Raw genomic sequence first — 21,648 nt, 5'->3', positions numbered from 1 at the left:
ATAGAGAGACAGACAGACAGAGAGAGAGAAAGGGGTCAGTGACTGATCAACAGCCATAGAGAACGACTACTATTCGCACAATGTGGGCGATACCCAAGTCCCAGCAGCGATGTGAAGTTTTCAAGCTATATTTACACTGACCTGTGAGGCCCTGCGCATAAGGCCTAAAAAAAATAATGGTTTGGTTCCGGTTGCCGACGACCCTGCCGATTTAGGTGCGACCCAATTTATTTTATGAGTTAAAAAAAAGAATTTTTTTTTTAAAAGATTTTCTTTTTTTTTTACAATAACGTTTCATAAAAATCTTAGTCAAACCTATAGTATTATGGATATTAAACATGCTGGCAGAGTACATGCATCCATGTTGTGAACATTTTAATTAAATAAAGAAATTCCCTATCCATAGTCGCCGTGGATTTTTTATTATTTTTTTTAATTACAAAAATTCCCTACCTACCCATGGCCTTAACTGACAACCAACAGGAACCAAACAATATTTTCTTTTATGCCTAATGTGTGTGTATTCCTCTCTCTTCCACTATGGCTGCCTGTAAACACTGGCAGCCACCAGGGGAGGAAATTAGGCCACTTTACTCGCCAAATGCGAGTATTTTTTACGTTTGGCGAGTGATTCATGAAGACCACTCGCCAGTCTGGCGAGTATACAAAAAAAAAACATTCTGCAATCACTGCACTGGCAAACGGTGCGCGTCTTCTGAGTGCTCGCTTTAGTTGACAGTGCCACGAGAGCACTGCACAAGACCACCCGCGGACATATAATGTTTAATAAAAGTTTGCGCAGTACTGGCCAACCCGTGGACATATAATGATAAAAGTCCTGCGTTACTAGGCTAGCCATCAGGAGCACTCGCAAACGGATAACGTTAAACACAGCAGAAGATGGAAAACAGACAGACTGACCAACGGGGAACTGCATCCAACCCTAGTACAACCCTCGAGTATAAGTTACTAAGGACACATTTAAATCACAGAGGTGTAATGTTAGTCTACTGGAAATGTATACAGTGGTTAGCTTCTAGTTTTAGCGATAGCTGCTTGCTAGCTAACGTTAGCCCCGTGTGCTCGAAGCAGCCAGCTAGGTGTATCTGTTATGACTATAATGTTTCCAAAAAAGCACCGGACTACGACGTAAGGTTAGACATTTTATTTCATGCTCAAAAGCCCCTGGCTTGCACATCGCAGTCACGAAAGGGGCTAGCTAAGCTCAACCAGTGCACTGTGTACAACAGCACACCAACCCAACTGACGTTACCACAACACTTGGACGGTACTGTCGTAAGACCACCGTGCTGTCTTAAAGGCACAGTGTGCCTACCCAGATGCATACACAACATTGACGAGGCTTGACAACCGAGGTTCAAAGTTAACTTGATTGATTGATTGAAAACTTTATTAACAGATTGCAGAATGGGTACAATACAGTACGGCATTTTCAATTCATCATAACATACAGATAGACTACTGCTACATCTATATATTTCACATCTATCTATACACTTCACAACATACTTCGGTTTTTTTCTTTCACTGCCCAACCCAGTCCAACCCAGCATCTTTCACTGCCCAGTTCAGCCCAACCCAGTCCAGAATAGATACCTCTTTCATGTTAATATGTTTTATGCTAATATTGTGAAGAGTAGAGATTAATGTTTTATGCTAATACATATTTTAAAGAGTAGAGACACGGTGTGATTATTTTACTATGATTGAAAATCTATTTAGACGAAGACATACAAAGAAGTAATTATCACAATTAGCGATTTTTTTTGTCTGGTAAAAAATCTGTTTGGCTGGTAAAAAAAATCAGATACTCGCCAGTTGGCTGGTAAGCCAAAAAGTTAGTTTCCTCCCCTGGCAGCCACTTTCAAAAGAAAATGCCCAATTTATGTGCAGTGGAAGAGTGGATAAAACACTGGAGAAGCATGATCAGGGTATGAGCAGGACGCATAAACAAGTTCAATTTAAGACTTATTTAATACCACTTAAGAGCTCAATTTAACACCAATCTGGCTGCACGTTAGCCTAGCTTAGCACAACGAATGGAAGCGGACATGACCGGTTAGCCTTCGGGAGAGGTGTTAGTTGGACAATGCCTAGGCTAACCCGGTCATGTCCGCTTCCATTCATTGTGCTAAGCTAGGCTAACGTGCAGCCAGATAGCTTTCTATACTGAACGCACAGAGAGAGGAAACTGGTATCTATCTCCTTGTCTCTCTCTGGAGAAGACGATAAGCTAAAATTTCCCCAAAATGTTGGCGTGTTCCTAAATTATCTCAACTTTAAAGTATGCATTCTATGTGATGTGTATGTATTCCAGGGCTTCCAGGCCCTGACCTACAGACTACAGACCCCATGTGGTCCAGAGGACAGAGCTACAGACCCCATGTGGTCCAGAGGACAGACGGCCATGTGGTCCAGAGGACAGAGCTACAGACGGCCATGTGGTCCAGAGGACAGAGATACAGACCCCATGTGGTCCAGAGGACAGAGCTACAGACGGCCATGTGGTCCAGAGGACAGAGCTACAGACGGCCATGTGGTCCAGAGGACAGAGATACAGACCCCATGTGGTCCAGAGGACAGAGCTACAGACGGCCATGTGGTCCAGAGGACAGAGCTACAGACCCCATGTGGTCCAGAGGACAGAGCTACAGACGGCCATGTGGTCCAGAGGACAGAGATACAGACCCCATGTGGTCCAGAGGACAGAGCTACAGACGGCCATGTGGTCCAGAGGACAGAGATACAGACCCCATGTGATCCAGAGGACAGAGCTACAGACGGCCATGTGGTCCAGAGGACAGAGATACAGACCCCATGTGGTCCAGAGGACAGAGCTACAGACGGCCATGTGGTCCAGAGGACAGAGATACAGACCCCATGTGGTCCAGAGGACAGAGCTACAGATGGCCATGTGGTCCAGAGGACAGAGCTACAGACGGCCATGTGGTCCAGAGGACAGAGCTACAGACGGCCATGTGGTCCAGAGGACAGAGCTACAGACGGCCATGTGGTCCAGAGGACAGAGCTACAGACGGCCATGTGGTCCAGAGGACAGAGCTACAGACGGCCATGTGGTCCAGAGGACAGAGCTACAGACCCCATGTGGTCCAGAGGACAGAGCTACAGACCATGTGGTCCAGAGGACAGACCTACAGACGGCCATGTGGTCCAGAGGACAGAGCTACAGACGGCCATGTGATCCAGAGGACAGAGCTACAGACGGCCATGTGGTCCAGAGGACAGAGCTACAGACGGCCATGTGGTCCAGAGGACAGAGCTACAGACGGCCATGTGATCCAGAGGACAGAGCTACAGACGGCATGTGGTCCAGAGGACAGAGCTACAGACGGCCATGTGGTCCAGAGGACAGAGCTACAGACGGCCATGTGGTCCAGAGGACAGAGCTACAGACCCCATGTGGTCCAGAGGACAGAGCTACAGACCCCATGTGGTCCAGAGGACAGACCCCATGTGGTCCAGAGGACAGACGGCCATGTGGTCCAGAGGACAGAGCTACAGATGGCCATGTGGTCCAGAGGCCAGACCTACATAGCATGGATGTAAAATAAGATGGCAGCTTCCCAATAAGTAAGATAAACAAACTGTAGATAAACACACATGTCTATCATATCTCTCAGACGGAGACGACCATGCGACCCTTTCATACAGGAAGCCATGATGATGCTACAGACATCACTATCACATCTCTCAGACGGGGACGACCATGCGACCCTTTCATACAGGACGCCATGATGATGCTACAGACATCACCAGTAATGGAGCCGAGAGCAGAATGATTCCTGATGGTCTCTGGCAGGAGGCTGCGGTCCATCAGGGCCAAAAACCTCACGCCACAAGAACAGTTTCTTCCCCTCTGCAGTGACTGAGCCTCATCAACAAGGCTCGGGACCCTCACTGCCCCCCCCCCCCCCCCCCACTGTGTTACTGTACATTAACACACCCCTACTTGACTAAATACTTGCATAAACAACCAAACATACCTGTTCATACTTCACTGACTCATACTCTTTGCACATAACTGCCCAATTGCACAGCCCTGGCCTATTCCTATTTTATTGTACTATATTCTATTGTGCTATATTTAATTTAGTTTATATCCCATTTAATATTATTCAACCTCTTTATTTACAGTTGTACAGCCCTGGCCATTTTATTTTATAATTATATTATATTGTGCTCAACTTACCAGTTCATATTTCATTTTATCTTACTCCACCTCTTTATTGTATTATCTGTCTGTTAATGTTTGTCCGCTAATTTGTTTGTCGCACCGAGAACGACCAAAGCAGATTCCTTGTATGTGAAAACTACTTGGCAAATAAAGACCTTTCTGATTCTAATTCTGATTAACAGCATCCAAGGGTTTAGGAATAGAGGCAGAGGCCTATAAATCACATCAGCATATAATGCATAACAGAGAGGAAAACAGCTTCGACAATCCTTTTCCTACACCGCATGGGAAAGTTAGTTCCATTTCTATACAAAAAAACTAAAACAATCATTGATCGTCTATATATGATATTTTTAATGTGAATTTGTCATCGATCAAATTACCAAGGTATTAATATTCTGTCTCAATAAGATAAGATATTCCTTTATTGATCCCCTTGGGGAAATTCAGGGAATAATATAATCAATATTGGATCCTTGTACAGTGGAAAAATGAAAGCTGCCGTTACAAACTTGTAAAATCGCTTTGGATAAAAGCGTCAGCTAAATGACTAAATGTAAATCTTTTATTTTTTTTTTTTAACTTTGGCCATTTCCCTGGCTCTTTTATACGTTTATTGCATTTATACTTGGTCAAGTTCGACCGACAGAAGCAGGCTGAAAGGGTTCAGATGGGGGGGAAGACACTCTGGGAAAGGCACGGCTGCAGTCCGGGATTCGAACTCGCTCAGCCCCAGATCCGTGACGAGCACGGTTGTCCACGGCTCTGAAATAGCACTCGCGGTACGTGGTGAGCTACTGGAGCTCCCCGACTAAATGTAAATCTATCTCTATAAAACAACATGAACTTAGTTGTATGTGCATTCAATACAAGTTTAAGATCATTAAGTGCAGCCTAATGGATAAAAGCGTCAGCTAAATGACTAAATGTAAATGTACGTACAGTGAAAGGACATTAAGCACGACAGATGACTCACAGTCTGATAGACTCCTCTGTGGAGACGAGACGCTGGTCACACTGTTTTCACACATCAAGTGGCTCTTGATTTGCAGACCTTTCCCACAGGGAGGGGGGGGACAAGCCCCCGCTTTCATCCAGTGATGAAGGGGGCCGTAAATGCGATGCTGAGATTTCAATTTCATAGTATAACACGCAGGGCGACAGCGGCTCAGGAGGTAGAGCGGTACGGCCGGTAATCGGGAAGGTTCCCGGTTCGATTCCGCAAGACACTAAACCCCTTAACCCTTTCACTACCACACTACAGGTTAAGCGTTACACTACCACACTACAGAACGTTAACCATTTCACTACCATACTACAGAAGGTTAACCCTTTCACTACCACACTACAGAAGGTTAACCATTTCACTACCACACTACAGAAGGTTAACCTTTCACTACCACACTACCAAGTGTTAACCCTTTCACTACCACACTACAAATCGTTAACGCTTTTACACTACAGAAGGTTAACCCTTTCACTACCACACTACAGAAGGTTAACCTTTCACTACCACACTACAGAAGGTTAACCTTTCACTACCACACTACAGAAGGTTAACCCTTTCACTACCACACTACAGAAGGTTAACCTTTCACTACCACACTACAGACGATTAAGCCTTTCACTACCACACTACAGAAGGTTAACATTTCACTACCACACAAAGGGTTAATGCTTTCACTACCACACTACAGAAGGTTAACCCTTTCACTACCACACTACAGAAGGTTAACCTTTCACTAACACCGCCTGTGTGTGAATGTGTGACATATCTTTTTGAAAGTGAACGGGTGAATGTGGATAAAAGAGTTATATATGAATGCAGTCCAGGGCTTCTCACACATCAGACTGAACACGTCCCACTTCACCATCAACTTAACCCGCGCCGCCAGGGGAAAATGCTAAACCCAGAGTTTAAGGTCAGGGTTTACGACCTTATTGATTACACAACTGAACCGTTTCAGTCACTGAACGGCACTCAAAAGCACAGAGTGGCTTTAAAGAGAATGAAGAAGATTAGCTTCAGCGGCGTACATGCCAAGGGCGTCTTCCCTCCACGGTCCCCATTAGAGATAAGTGTTTCTAACACATGTTCTCCCGCGAGCACAGCATTGATTCTGTTATGCAAATCCTGTCAATTTATTTAATTAAATCAACAAAATAATGTCCATTTGTTTTCTTGTCGATACCCATCCTGACGGGCGACAGTGCGTTCACCTTCGCCGCCATCTTTATTTTTGTAGATCGATTTTATGCAAAGGTTGGATGGCCTTCTCTGGTTGAAACTAAAAGGCGTAACTATAATTGGTATTTGTTTATTTTTTAAGCCCTTATTGGTCAACTCCCCTCTTACATCACAACACGGTTGGAATGTAATCTTGGAACCTATTCTACACGTTCAAATGACAAATTAGGGTTACTCCAGTTTGCTCTGAACTACTGGAGGAAAAACTGCTTCCAACAGCTGGAATGTCCTCCGACTGACTCTGAAGCTGAAGGTTCTTCCTTCTCTTGCTGCAAGTATCATTTCTAACTGTCTTAGCTGATTTCTATTGTTTATTCTTATTTATTTATTGCCTATATGTATGAAATTGCTGATAAGCTCGTCATCACAGCTGTAAATGAGGGTAACCTCGGTATCTTACGAGTTGGCTTCTACTTGTTTACAAGACTCTTCTAGGAAAGACACCTCGATACCTCTCCAGCTCCTTTCCCATAACAACTACCACGTGAGGTCCAGCGATCGCATCGCTTTATCAATCCCCCACGGCCCGCACTGTCTTTGGCCAGAATTCCTTTCGTTTTACTGCAGCAAATGACTGGAACTCTCTCCAAAACTTTCATCACTTCCGTCATTTTGTGTGTTTAAGCAGAAACTGCAACAGACTGTTGCACATGTTGATTCCCCGTCTCCTCTCTATACATTACACACCTGCAACTGTCACCCAGCCTTTTAACTGTAATGTGACTGTTCTGCTTCATGTATGTATTAGGGATGGGCGTGAGTAATCGATTACTCGTAGCTATGAGAAAAACCGATCTTAAATTATTAATAATCTTTATGAAAAAAATATATATATATATTTTTACATATTTGTTTCACATGTATGTGTAAGATTATAACTGTTTGTTGGTTTCCTTAAACATATACGTGAATGAACAAAAGTAAAAAAAAATATATATATATATATATTCTAATTTATTTGTAATTTAGTATTTTTTTAAGTTTTTTTCCCCTTTTCGAGTAATACACAATCACTCGAGTATAGCATGCGATCAATCGATCTGGATTTTTCTTAAAAATGCCCATCCCTAGTATGTATCATGTACTGTATCATCTATGTCATTTCATTTGGTTGTTTGTTTGATGTGTGTTTTAACTATTTCCCGTACCTCTGTGATTTTTTAACCTTCCGTCTCTCTTCTATTTTATTTTAATAAAAAGATAAATAAACATTTGTCCCATTTCCCTGTTACTCTTTGGAGGGGACCTGCCCGGTTGAATAAAGATTAAATAAATAAAAAATAAAAAGTAATACTGCAATTCCCATGAGGCTGTCTGACCTGCCGAAACTGGCTGGGAGAAACTCCAGGAAGGCGTCGTTCAGGTAGAGCTGAGTCAAGCTGAGGAGCTGCGTGAAGCCGTCTGGGAGCCTGGATGAACAAAACACACAGGAAGCAGGAAGCACATCACTCACAGTCACCGCACACAGGAAGTGAAACCATCGCCAGCGAGGTAGAACAAGGTAGACTGGTAGAGCCACTGCAATGGCACGGTATTGACGTAAGGGATTAGTCCGTCGATAGTCACTGGGAACTATTCAAATACTAACCCCCTGCCACATTAACATATGATTTAGTTTTTACTTAATAGCGAACTTGAGATAATCAAGCGAGCGAGCTAGCTGGCTGCTATCGTTGCTAACAGCTAGATATTTGCGAGTCGCAGCAGGCTAACGTTATTTACAGGAACAAAAGCATTAATTCCGATAGTTACATTGTTGATGCTTGCAATGTTGGAGCTTCCACGTTAAACGTATGGTTTTATTTTTACTTAACAGCGCACATGAGACAATGTTCAGTTGTGTAACAGTTAATAGGGTCCCCTCTCAATACACTACACAGTGTAGTTGCTGGTAAAAACAAGGGAACATATCATTTTTGTATTATATTCACATAAACTATTAAATCTTTTTTTTTTATTATAAATTAACGACTATTTTGAATATTCGAAAATCAAACTCCATCCCTAATTGACATATATTGGAAAGATTAAAAAGTTTGTTTAGATTCCATGCCATTGCTGTGGTTCCACCCTGCTCATCAGTGCATACTTGAAGTTAAAGATAGATCAGTGGGGCGGCTAAGTGGCGCAGTGGGCAAGGCGCTCGCCACCAACGCAGGAGATGCTGGGTTCGAGCCCAGCTCTCGGCGTTGCTACCAGCTTGGCTGGTCGTTCATACTAACACAATTGGCAGTGTTAGAGGGTGGGAAAGCTGGTGGGTGGGGATCGGACGTTGTGGACAGCGACTCCTACAGGTCGGTTGGTGCGCCTGTACACTTTCGACAACAAATGTTTGTTTCCGTGTTCGAGTTTTGCGCTCTGATTGGCCAGGTCATGCGACATGTGCGCCAATCGTGGGACAGCAAGTGCTGCGCCTATTTTCGAGTCTAACAGCCTGCAAACTACCTGGCGTTCTATCGCCATGCTCTAAGACAAACTCTAACCTTAACCAACTTCGTAAGAGTGCCTAAGCTTAACCGTCGAAAGAAGGGCAGGCGTTCTATCGCCATGCTCTAAGACAAACTCTAACCTTAACCAACTTCGAAAGAGCGCCTAAGCTTAACCAGTGTAGAAACTTGCGGTCCCACGATTGGCGCACATGTCACATGACCAGAAACGCGCATGGCCAATCAGAAAACAAACATTTGTTGTCGAAAGTATTCAGGCCGCCTGTACAGCAGAATCAGGAAGTATCGGGGGCAGCGTGAGCCTCCCACGCGTTACTCCTCGCCACTGAGAGATCGCGCTGTTCAGGTGAAAAGATGCGACGGCTGCCTCCTCGTGTACCGGAGGGGACACGTGATGCAAGGCTTCGTCCTCACTGCAGCCGACCAGTGGGAGGCATGGTCTAGCAACGTTCGAGACAGGGGAGAAAAATTGAAAAATGAGAAAAAGTGGATACAAAAAAAAAGATAGATAGATACAAATCTCAGTGCATACTGGAAGTTAAAGATATAGATACAGATATCGGTGCACGCTTGCAGTTATCTTAAAGAGGTTAAAAAGCAGCTGATGTGATGCTGGTTTGTACTCACTTTGATATGGGATTCACACTGGCTTCTACGATCGCTAAGACTTTGCAGTTCTTGATATTTTCTGGAAACTCCTGGATACCTAGAGATTCAGACAGTACAAAAGAAAAGGGGACTCAGTTGTTTTAAGATACAGAAATAACAAAACACCATTCTTATTTAAAAAGGAAGATACACGGATCTTTAGAAAAATATAAAAAATCGGGATCACTCTGAAGAAAACACGCTTGTGTTGAAACGTTACACATTCTTTTGCACCCTATTAAATATGTTCTAAAGATGATCCACGTCTCCAGTTCCTTCCTTTTTGATGACTATATCGATGGCCGAAGAGGAAACCTCCCATCTGCAAAATTATCCAGGAAAAGTGGGGGAAAAACCTCCTATCTGCCCTTTGCGAGGCACTAATACCTGGTCTGTATTGTTAACACATAATATATGTAGTCCAAAAACAGTGTACTGTATTGGGTATCCTTAAAAAATTGCATTCTGCAAGAAAACAGTTCAGATAGGAGGTTTTGCTTCAGCCATTGATATGGTCCTCATCTGAACAGGTTTAGGACTATTATGGTTCTTATCTGAACAGGTTTAGGACTATATGGTCCTCATCTGGAACAGGTTTAGGACTATATGGTTCTCATCTGAACAGGTTTAGGACTATATGGTCCTCATCTGAACAGGTTTAGGACTATATGGTTCTTATCTGAACAGGTTTAGGACTATATGGTTCTTATCTGAACAGGTTTAGGACTATATGGTTCTTATCTGAACAGGTTTAGGACTATATGGTCCTCATCTGAACAGGTTTAGGACTATATGGTTCTTATCTGAACAGGTTTAGAACTATATGGTTCTTATCTGAACAGGTTTAGAACTATATGGTTCTTATCTGAACAGGTTTAGAACTATATGGTTCTTATCTGAACAGGTTTAGAACTATATGGTTCTTATCTGAACAGGTTTAGGACTATATGGTTCTTATCTGAACAGGTTTAGGACTATATGGTCCTCATCTGAACAGGTTTAGGAGTATATGGTTCTTATCTGAACAGGTTTAGAACTATATGGTTCTTATCTGAACAGGTTTAGCGTGTGAACTCTCAAGTTTGTACCACTTCTGTTCTTATACTTTTTCCCCCCTCTGTGAGATGTGCCCTCTGCGTTTGACCCTCCCTAACTATTTCGGGAGCAGTGGGCAGCCACACAGCGCGGCGCCCGGGGACCCGCTCAGCTGCGATGCCAGTACGCTGGTCAAGGGCGATGGCAGGAGGATACAGTGTGCAAGTCTTTTTATGGTGTGGAGGACACCGGAGTACCCAGAGGAAACCCACCCAAACACAGGGAGTAGGGTTGGGTACACATTTGAACCGGTACCAGTACCTGGAATTCGGTACTGCTACCCAATGGTACCTTCACTCTATGTATAATAACAAAAATGTAATTTCAGTTGTAATTTTTCTTTTTAAACTTCTCGATTTGAACATTATTTATTTAAACATTGTTATTTATTGTTGTAACGCGTTTTTCACTGAAGACACTCAAGTATTTTTCATTCTTGTTGCCGTCTTGTATGACTGCACCTAGTTGTAAGTTCAGAATATTACACTCTTATACTAAACATGTACATTTCCCCTTTAGTTCCTTTTTCATATATATTTTTTTATTTATTCTTTTTAATCATTATTATTATTATTTTTCTTTTTATAAACCATGCTCTCAAGGTAGCAACATTTGTCACCGATTGATCTAGCATGAATCGGTACTGGGTAGTGGATTGCCAGTTGATTTGTAAGGTGCCTGGGCAGGACAAGTTATCACTAAATAAAGATGGAAGGGGAAAGGGCCAGCTGTCTCGGGAGGCTTTGTGGAAGTTGAACACAAGTGGATTGCTTGCAGCCATCCAGCCATCCAGCCAGCCAATACTCCGTGTGGATCTGCACCTTTCCTCTCTATCCAACCACAGACTAGCGCTTGAGGAGACACATTATAAAAAGGTGCTGTATGCAGGATTAGTTTCGGTTTACAGCACCTTTTCAGGTTTTGTGTTCTTCCTTCATGTAGTCAAACCCCTTGGTGGGATATGGTTTGATGACTGTGCCTTTCATAGAGGAAATAACTAGATGCCAGTAGGGCTGTCTTAAATACTTCGAAGCGTCGAAGCTTCGTTCGATGGACATGGGATTCAAATGGGAAAATAAAATTTGAATATATAAAAAAAAAAAAAAATCAACTCTGCCTCTATTTGTTAACTACAACAAGCAATGCTGTTAGTCATTGTTATGTTGAGTCGATGTTTTTGGTGTCTTTTTATGTATTATTATTGTTATTATGTTGTGAATTGTGCTGTTTCATGTTTGAAAATAAAAATGATTTGATCACAAAAAAACAAGGAATGCTGTTTGTTATTTAAGATGAGGTCAGACTCGGCACTGACAGATTTGTGTTCATTGTGCTGCTTTTATAAAGCCTCAAATGACGGCTTACAATATTTCATGAAAGCAAAGTGTTTCGTTTGTCTAGACTAAGATTTAAAAAGGTTTACACTAGCACTGACAAAGTTGAACAAAGTGCTGTACAAGTCCCACAACATAAAAAAAAAAGCTTTGAATAAAAATCGAATCTCGGGCCCGAAGCTTCGAATGCCAAAAAAAATATTTGAAGGTCAGCCCTAGATGCCAGGCCAGTACCTTATATTGAGCAGTTGGTTCTGCAGTGCAGGAGGGACGGGAGGCCCACGTTACTGACCAGACACTCTCTTATCAGTGATGGCTGTCAGAATGTAGAGGTATTATTTGATGCATTACAAAAGGTTCATGTCCACCCACTTTGTTTTGTGTCCACAACACTTGACGCAGAGTGCTTTGTGAAGAAGCTGCTTTGACTGTAGTGTAAACACGGGACGCGTGGTTCATGAAAACACCAGCCACCTACTTCTCAACGCTTGTTTGATTTAATCTGCCGCCCTCACGCTGACACATTAGCAGGAGATGATGTACTGCATGAACAGGATATCAACAAACAGTAGTTTAACCCGTGGCTCTTCTCCCAGCGTTCAACTGCCGGTTTCAACAAGTTAAATGTAAGACTTTTCAAGGCCTTTTTAATACCACTTACAGTAAAGTTGAATACCAATTTCACGACCACACTAGGAAGAAAACAAAAAAAACAACACTTTCTTTTTATTATCTCGCGTTCCAAACAACCTCTCGCCAGACACACCAAGCTCCTGGTAGCCCCGCAAAACCACTTGAATACAAAGATATTTCATATATTTATTATTATTTCATCTCGCAACAGCCGGGCTATGAGATTCTTTTAATTCATTTTCAACTCTTCAAAAGACGGCTGTAGCTCTTAGCAATGAAAAGCAGTGACAGTTCATTGGAACCATATTGACAGTGTTTCATGTTTCATGCAGAATGGCGTCAGCGTTGACATTTCTCTAGCTTTCCCAACCTCTGTGGTTCTTCAAATACAGTGGAAACAGAAACAAGAACAGAGGTTCCAAAAAGATTCCTTTATAGAAATAGAAATCTCCTAAAGTTCCTCCTTTAAATTGTTAGGAATGTCTGACTACTAAGTGTGTCTGACTCTCAACCACCAAAACCGGCAACGTATGACGTATATCATGCCAGTTAGGGTACCTTGTGTATACTGCACCTTGTGTATACTGCACCTTGTGTATACTGCACCTTGTGTATACTGCACCTTGTGTATACTGTACCTTGTGTATACTGTACCTTGTGTATACTGCACCTTGTGTATACTGTACCTTGTGTATACTGCACTTTGGGTATACTGTTTACTTTTACTCTTTGTGACGGAGCAGCTTATCATTCATACATACCGGTATATTTATTAGGTTATTATGGCTGTGGGTTTGATTGGTGTTGCCGTTTGATTGGTTTAGGTTAATGAGTTCATTTATATATAGTGTGTAGGAAATTGTTAATGAATGATGTGTGGCACCTGTGTAGGTTGTTAATGAATGATGTGTGGCACCTGTGTGTAGGTTGTTAATGAATGATGTGTGGCACCTGTGTGTAGGTTGTTAATGAATGATGTGTGGCACCCATGTGAAGCCTGATGTGAGGCTACCAGGTAAATGAGGGCTGCTTTGGCCCAAGGAAGTCGGTCTTCACCTGCTCAGTTACAGTGAAGGTAACCTAGTGAAGCTCCGTAAGTGTTTTGTTTGTTCCGTTTATTATTATTATGAGTCGGTCTTCACCTGCTCAGTTACAGTGAAGGTAGGTAACCTCTAAGTGAAGCGTGTTGTTTGTCTGTTTATCATGAGTTATTGTGGAACTCATTTGATATTGTAGTACTAGGTAGTATAGTGTATTTTGTTGTGTTATTTCGCTTATGTCACTGTTTGTGAAATAATGTCACCTCGGCACAGCGGGAGGCCGGCAAATAATAATAATAATAATAATAACTTTATTTGTATAGCACTTTTCATACAGAAGTTGCAGTTCAAAGTGCTTCACAACAGTAAAAAATACAGGCATAAGCGAGCATAAAAAAGATAGAGGTAGATAAGGTAAATCAGTGTTTCACATTAGGATCTAGCATCCCAATAGGCCTCTCTGTTTACAGTTTCAATTATTAAATTAAATAAAACACCAAGATAATTTTTCCGACTACGCCATTGTTTGTGGGAGTTTTGAGGAGTTCGAGAAAGAACCCCGCCACACTCTTACTCATAGTATACATTCAGATTCAAATTCTTTATTGCCGATATTTATTGTAACGTATAATATAACCGATATGGCATACGGACCCTCATCTACACCTTTGTTTACACAGTTTATTTCTCATATTTTTATATTCAGATAACATTGTATTGCCTATGTTTATGTCTTGTACTATTTCCCTGCCCATACCTGTACCCCCCCTCCCCCCTCCCCCATGCTGCTATGACGCCCACATTTCCCCAAAGGGATCAATAAAGGAACATCTTATCTTAAACAATGACAGTGGGGCGACAGTGGCTCGGGAGGTAGAGCAGTCGTCTGGTAATCCAGAGGTTCCCGGTTCGATTCCCGGTCAGCGTGTCCTTGAGCAAGACACTTAACCCCTAATTGCTCCCGATGAGCAGGTTGGCAGCACCTTGCATGGTCGCCTCCGAGTGCCTCTGAGTGCATGGGTAGAATGTGAGCAACAAACTGTAAAACGCGTTGGATAAAAGCTGCTTTATAAATGCAGCCATTTACCATTTTACCATGAAAAACGTTCCCCTCTCTTCCTCTGGGCTGCCAACGTGAATGGGCCTCAACACGCAGCGCAGCGTTTGAACGGTAAACGGCGCCCGCCAAGCGCTCAGCCGCACCGACGGCGGACTCTGATCAGCGGAACAGCGGGGACGGCGAGAGGCGAGATCTGCCACAAAAGGAGTGGAGTTTCCCCCCATGCAGGAAGAAAGCACTCCGCCTCAGTCGCTTCACTCTGCGTCAAAGTGAACGGTGTTGTGTGTGCGTGCGGGCCTATGATCGCACCGCTAAATGAAACGCTTTGACGAACGCCGAAGGAAGAGAGAGAGGACGCCCCGCTATCGTTATAAATACCCTCTTAGCCGAGAGCACCCCGCTGTAGCTATTTTTATACAATTGGATCCAATTGTGGAGCTCCCTGTGAGAACAGCTCCTCTGTTAGTGTGCAGGTGGAGCTGCCTGTGAGAACAGCTCCTCTGTCTGTCTCTCTCACTCTCTATATGAGAAAAAAACGAACGAACTAAAACAAACGCAAAAAAACGAACTAACTAAAACGAAAACGCAAAATAACAAACAAACTAAAACGGAAACGCAAAATAACGAACGAACTAAAACAAAAAATAACGAACGAACTAAAACAAAAACGCAAAAAAACGCACAAAAAAATTTACGAACTAAAACGCAAAAAAAAAAACGCAAAAAAAAACGAACGAACTAAAATGCAAAAAAACTAACGAACTAAAACAAAAACGCAAAAAACGAACGAACTAAAACAAAAACGCAAAATAACGAACGAACTAAAACGAAAACGCAAAATAACGAACGAACTAAAACAAAAAATAACGAACGAACTAAAACGCAAAAAAACGAACACAAAAAAATTTACGAACTAAAACGCAAAAAAAAAAAACGCAAAAAAAAACGAACGAACAAAAACGCAAAAAAACTAACGAACTAAAACAAAAACGCAAAAAACGAACGAACTAAAACAAAAACGCAAAATAACGAACGAACTAAAACGAAAACGCAAAATAACGAACGAACTAAAACAAAAATGCAAAAAAACAAACGAACTAAAATAAAAACACAAAAAAAAATGCAAAAAAACGAACGAACTAAAACAAAAACGCAAAAAAACAAACGAACTAAAACGAAAACACAAAAAAGCAAAAAAAAGAACGAACTAAAACAAACGCAAAAAAACGAACGAACTAAAACGAAAACGCAAAATAACGAACAAACTAAAACGAAAACGCAAAATAACGAACGAACTAAAACAAAAAATAACAAACGAACTAAAACGTAAAAAAACGAACACAAAAAAATTTACGAACTAAAACACAAAAAAAAAAAAAAAACGCAAAAAAAACGAACGAACTAAAACGCAAAAAAACTAACAAACTAAAACAAAAACGCAAAAAACGAACGAACTAAAACAAAAACGCAAAATAACGAACGAACTAAAACGAAAACGCAAAATAACGAACGAACTAAAACAAAAATGCAAAAAAACAAACGAACTAAAACAAAAACACAAAAAAAATGCAAAAAAACGAATGTACTAAAACAAAAACGCAAAAAAACAAACGAACTAAAACGAAAACACAAAAAAAGCAAAAAAAGGACGAACTAAAACTAAAAAAAAAAAAAAAACTAAAACAAAAACACAAAAAAAAAAAACTAAAACGAAAAAAATAAATAAATAAATGAACTAACTAAAAGCTATCTGTGAGAACAGCTCCTCTGTTAGTGTGCAGCAGGTGGAGCTGCCTGTGAGAACAGCTCCTCTGTTAGTGTGCAGCAGGTGGAGCTGCCTGTGAGAACAGCTCCTCTGTTAGTGTGCAGGTGGAGCTGCCTGTGAGAACAGCTCCTCTGTTAGTGTGCAGGTGGAGCTACCTGTGAGAACAGCTCCTCTGTTAGTGTGCAGGTGGAGCTACCTGTGAGAACAGCTCCTCTGTTAGTGTGCAGGTGGAGCTACCTGTGAGAACAGCTCCTCTGTTAGTGTGCAGGTGGAGCTACCTGTGAGAACAGCTCCTCTGTTAGTGTGCAGCAGGTGGAGCTGCCTGTGAGAACAGCTCCTCTGTTAGTGTGCAGGTGGAGCTGCCTGTGAGAACAGCTCTTATGTTAGTGTGCAGCAGGTGGAGCTGCCTGTGAGAACAGCTCCTCTGTTAGTGTGCAGGTGGAGCTGCCTGTGAGAACAGCTCCTCTGTTAGTGTGCAGGTGGAGCTGCCTGTGAGAACAGCTCCTCTGTTAGTGTGCAGCAGGTGGAGCTGCCTGTGAGAACAGCTCCTCTGTTAGTGTGCAGGTGGAGCTGCCTGTGAGAACAGCTCCTCTGTTAGTGTGCAGCAGGTGGAGCTGCCTGTGAGAACAGCTCCTCTGTTAGTGTGCAGCAGGTGGAGCTGCCTGTGAGAACAGCTCCTCTGTTAGTGTGCAGCAGGTGGAGCTGCCTGTGAGAACAGCTCCTCTGTTAGTGTGCAGGTGGAGCTGCCTGTAGGACTCTCACCCACAGCGATATATATATATATATACCTGTCTGTACATACCTGCACAAAACATTTTACATATCTCTAGATACTATCTGTACATATCCCTTACCTACTCTTACTAGTTACACTGCTGGGCAGTATGACTTACTACCATAATGTCTTTATACCTGTATCACTGTACATATTAATACTACAATTCTATACATACATCTGATTAGCACTAGTACTAATTTATATATTTTATACCCAGTTTAATCACCTGTACATTGTATATTACTGTCGCACTTTACGGTTACATTTGCACTCTGGCTGGACGCCAAACGTATTTTCGCTTTACTGTACTTGTGCTGTGTAATGATGACGATACATTTTAATCTAACCGAATCTAATCACTGTGTTACAGTCTTACCCACTGCAGGCCTCGACTTCCGTGGTTCTATTATCAAGGCTATAAAACGCTCTGTTGTAAGACGTGTCGTGTCGGAGACACGCTGTGGCGTTCGACTCTTGAGGTTTCTTCTCGCTTGAAGCAATCCAAAAAAAAAACAGGAGACTGAGGTCGATTACGCAACTATTGCCGCTCGGCCACTTTAACATGATCTAATCCGGGCCGCTCTATTGTAGAGCTATTGTCACTAATTGTCCGTAATGGTGAAGACGGCGTTAAAGGACGGCGAGCCCAATCCCACAGAGGAAGTTCACAGCCCAGCGCACCGCCGGCCCGTCAGGGGCAATTTCTCAACGGCATGCTGTTAAGGAAATGGCCTGTTCTTCCCTCCTGAGTCTATTTGAGTATGATGGGATGCTACAGCCATTATGAAAGAAGCCCATCGGATTCTTTGCAAATTGGAGAGTTATTTCCGTTCGTCCAAAAAAAAGGAGTTTTCTTTTACGTTAGTAATGCTGATATAGTATCTTCCAAACAGCATCTAAACTCTTTCATACTGCCCTGCGGAGTTTAATCTGGCTCTGTTTTTAGAGAAAAAGGGTATAAAGAATTGCAGTAACTACAAAACACTAGTCTGGATAGTCAAAGAACCTTAAAGCCATTTCTCTCAGTGTCACCGCTAGTTACTGTGGTTAGCTTCTGCAGGGCAGTATAGAAGGGCTTCACAAGGACATATTATGGGAAGTGGGTTGTGTCTACACTGGTGCAATTGTGGATGGCTTTGAATTCTCTTTAAAAATGTGAAAGGCTTCTTAAAATTCCATTATAGTTCCTCTCAGGGAATGTTTTGATTTCTTCTTCTTAAAAAAAAATAAAGAAAAATAAAAGTAGTTTTTTAACTCATTGACCGCCACGCCCCTTCCGGGAAATTAGGCCTAGTACGCCAACGCTTTAATCAATGGGAGGACGGGGATATTTGAGAGTGCTTAAAATATATCTTAAATTATGGCTATGGGTCTAATACACCCGTCGCTTATCAATGACTTGCTTGCAGTCAACATGTACGAAACGGATTGTTTTTTCATCTGTACATTTCCGTTTTATACCGTTTTGAATATGAGTATAGTTTGTGATTTCTAGTAATTCCAGAGAAAGACGCGATAATAGCCCTTTAGTGGAATACACAAAACACATTGTAATTTTTCGGCTGATTTATGAATAGTTTTCAAATAAACGCTAGATTATCGATATTATATGTGTCCTTATGCACAATACAGAAGCGGGCAGAAAAATCGCTTATCCATGCCTGGCTCAGCGCCAACGGCACGAACACACACGCTCCGATGGCGGTGAAAGGAACATCTGATTAACCCAAGACTGGTAACATAGATTCCTTACCTCACATCTGATGTTCTGCAAAAAGATTAATCCAATTCCTGATCGCCATTCCAAATATTGATCGCGTTTATTGATCCAACGTTATAGTCCAAAACACATAATCCACGCTGCTCCGAGTGTCCCCAGTCCATCTGTTATAACGATACTGCATGCCCGAGAAGGAAAACCTGGAGCGGAGTTTTTTTTTATGCACATCCCCAGCCAATCCAATCCAATGATGTGCAATACCATCCGGGAGACGATAGGCGGCGGTATTTGCCCTTTTGCGAGCTCAGACCCATTCCCAACAATAACATCAGGTTGGATGGATGAAAATGAATGGATATCACTAATAAAATAAATAACGATTAAAACCCGACTATCGTAGTGATTGGCGCTCAAGCGTCGGCGAGTTAACCCGACTATCATCGTGACTGGCGTCCAATGAGTTAACCTCGTTTTATACGTAAATTTTTTCTCTCTCTTCGGTAGTAAGAGTTTTATTTGAAATGTTAAGATATTATAAGAAAGGGGCGGGACTAGAGAAGCTGTGCTTCCTTCTGCCTCTCCAACTCATCCTTCTTTATTTTTCTATGGATAATAATAACAACAATAGGGCTGCAACGATTAGTCGACATAATCGACGACGTCGATCATAAAAACTCGTCAACGCCGAATTGATGCGTCGTATTAAAAAATAATAATAAATAAAATAATTTTTTTTATAATTTCTTTTTTGCACTACCTATCTTTGTGAAAGTGGCTTAAGCTCTGGTCCAGCTGAAGACAAAGCAGAGGAACAGATTGGACATTGAGCATGACCTCAGAGTTGCTTTGTCTACCATCACCCCAGACTTTGAGACTCTTGTCAGGAGCAAACAACATCCATTCCCCAGTTATCCCATTAGTTCCCTGGGCTGTTAAGCTAAGAAGTCTGCTAAGAAGGATATATTATTTATTATTATTATTATTTTATTTCATTGTGTTTTGTACTTTTGTTGCAACCCCAGTTATCCCATTAGTTCCCCCAAACTTACTGTCGGTCTGTTATGTTAAGCTAAGAAGTCTGCTAAGAGCTCGGAAAAGGAGCCGCGCCCACAGGAAGCAGAGATGGAGGGTGTGACAGAAATAATCGTTAGATTAGTCGACTAATCGAAAAAATAAGACAGATTAGTCGACTACCAAAATAATTAGGGATGCTCGATATTGGCTTTTTTACCGATACCGATATACCGATATTGTCCAACTCTTAATTTCCGATACCGATATATACAAGGTTCCCCCCCCCCCAAAAAACGGAATAATTTCAGGTAATTAACATTACATATCTCTTGTTGTGGAATTAACACAACATTATGCATACTTTTGACAATAAATAAAATCAGAATTTGTTCTTACTTGCTTGCCTGGGTAAATAAAGATTATAGAAATCTAAAAAAAAATATATATATATATATATATATTTTTTTTTTAAACAGATACAGATATTTTCCGATATCACATTTTAATGCCGATATCGGCCGATAATATCGGACATCCCTAAAAATAATCGTTAGTTGCAGCCCTAAACAACAATAAACTTGATTTGTACAGCACCTTGGCTTCCACACAACAACTGCAGCCCAGAGTGCTTCCAAAGTGGATGTCCACAGACTCATTTGTTTACATTTGACATATCTTGTGTTCACTGTGATTTGTACGCGTGTCGTGTTGGAGATAAACACGGATCAAATCCAATCAGAATGGGCGCGGCACCCGTGTGTAATCCATCCAATCAGAACGGGCGAGGCGGCACCCGTGTAATCCGGTCTCGCCGAGCGGTTTGTGAACAACGATCAAGAGGAGAGGAGAGGAGAGGAGGTGCTTCAGTGCTTACTGTTCTTGCTGACGTCAAGCTCCCGCAGATTGACGAGGTTGGCGATGGCTGCCGGTAACACCGTCAGGTCATTATCCGGCATGCTCAGCCGCTGGAGCAGCTGACAGTTGAACAGTTGCTGAGGAGAGAGAGAGAGAAGAGGGGGAGAGAGAGAGGGAGAGAGAAGAGAGAGAAGAGATAAGAGAGAGATTTCATTCAACGTCAAGGAAATCGAGTTTGTCCGCCGTTCATTCGTCACAAAAGATCAAGATTGACCGAACTGCTGAGAACTCTTACTCAAGAGTTCTTCAGACTGCAGACTAATGTGGCCCAAATCTGATCTCATCATAATGTGACTCAGATCTGTTTTTGTCACGACAGTGTGAGAGCAGCGCGAATCACATGGGAGTCTGATATTTTCATTTATTCTGATTTGGGCCGCTTGCGTGATGATATGTGGTCCTCCTAAATCAGATACAGGTCCGATTCATGAGGCTTTAATGTGACTTTTACGTCACTCTTCTAGATGTGTTTTCATTAGTTGTCCTCCGCTGCACATCAACTTATAAATTAAACCATAAACTGTGACTTCAGTGTCCTCCACGTTTACGTCCATTGTCGTTATTGTTCATCTGTGCGTGCAGGAATTGCACTGGAATCGGCCACATAAAAAAATATATATAATGTACATATAAATAATAATAATAAATGTGATAATGTGAACAGCCACAAAAAAAACTGATCTGAGCAATAAATGAGAATTAAGCACTGAAGATTGCAGTGTGAACGAGGCCCAA

General features: G+C 42.0%; 1 protein-coding gene across 1 annotated transcript in view; it reads right to left on the bottom strand.

Annotated features, from left to right (window-relative positions):
- The window catches only part of erbin (erbb2 interacting protein), a 174,689-nt gene that overhangs the window by 65,147 nt on the left and 87,894 nt on the right, over positions 1-21,648 (bottom strand). Inside the window, 3 exon segments of the mRNA XM_084325486.1 lie at positions 7,784-7,873; positions 9,539-9,617; positions 20,873-20,990. Coding sequence (XP_084181612.1) covers positions 7,784-7,873; positions 9,539-9,617; positions 20,873-20,990 — 287 coding nt within the window.

This window comes from Notolepis coatsorum (assembly GCF_963971535.1).
Source record: "Notolepis coatsorum genome assembly, chromosome: 11".
Taxonomy (NCBI): domain Eukaryota; kingdom Metazoa; phylum Chordata; class Actinopteri; order Aulopiformes; family Paralepididae; genus Notolepis; species Notolepis coatsorum.
This window is presented reverse-complemented; position numbering and strand designations above follow the sequence as displayed.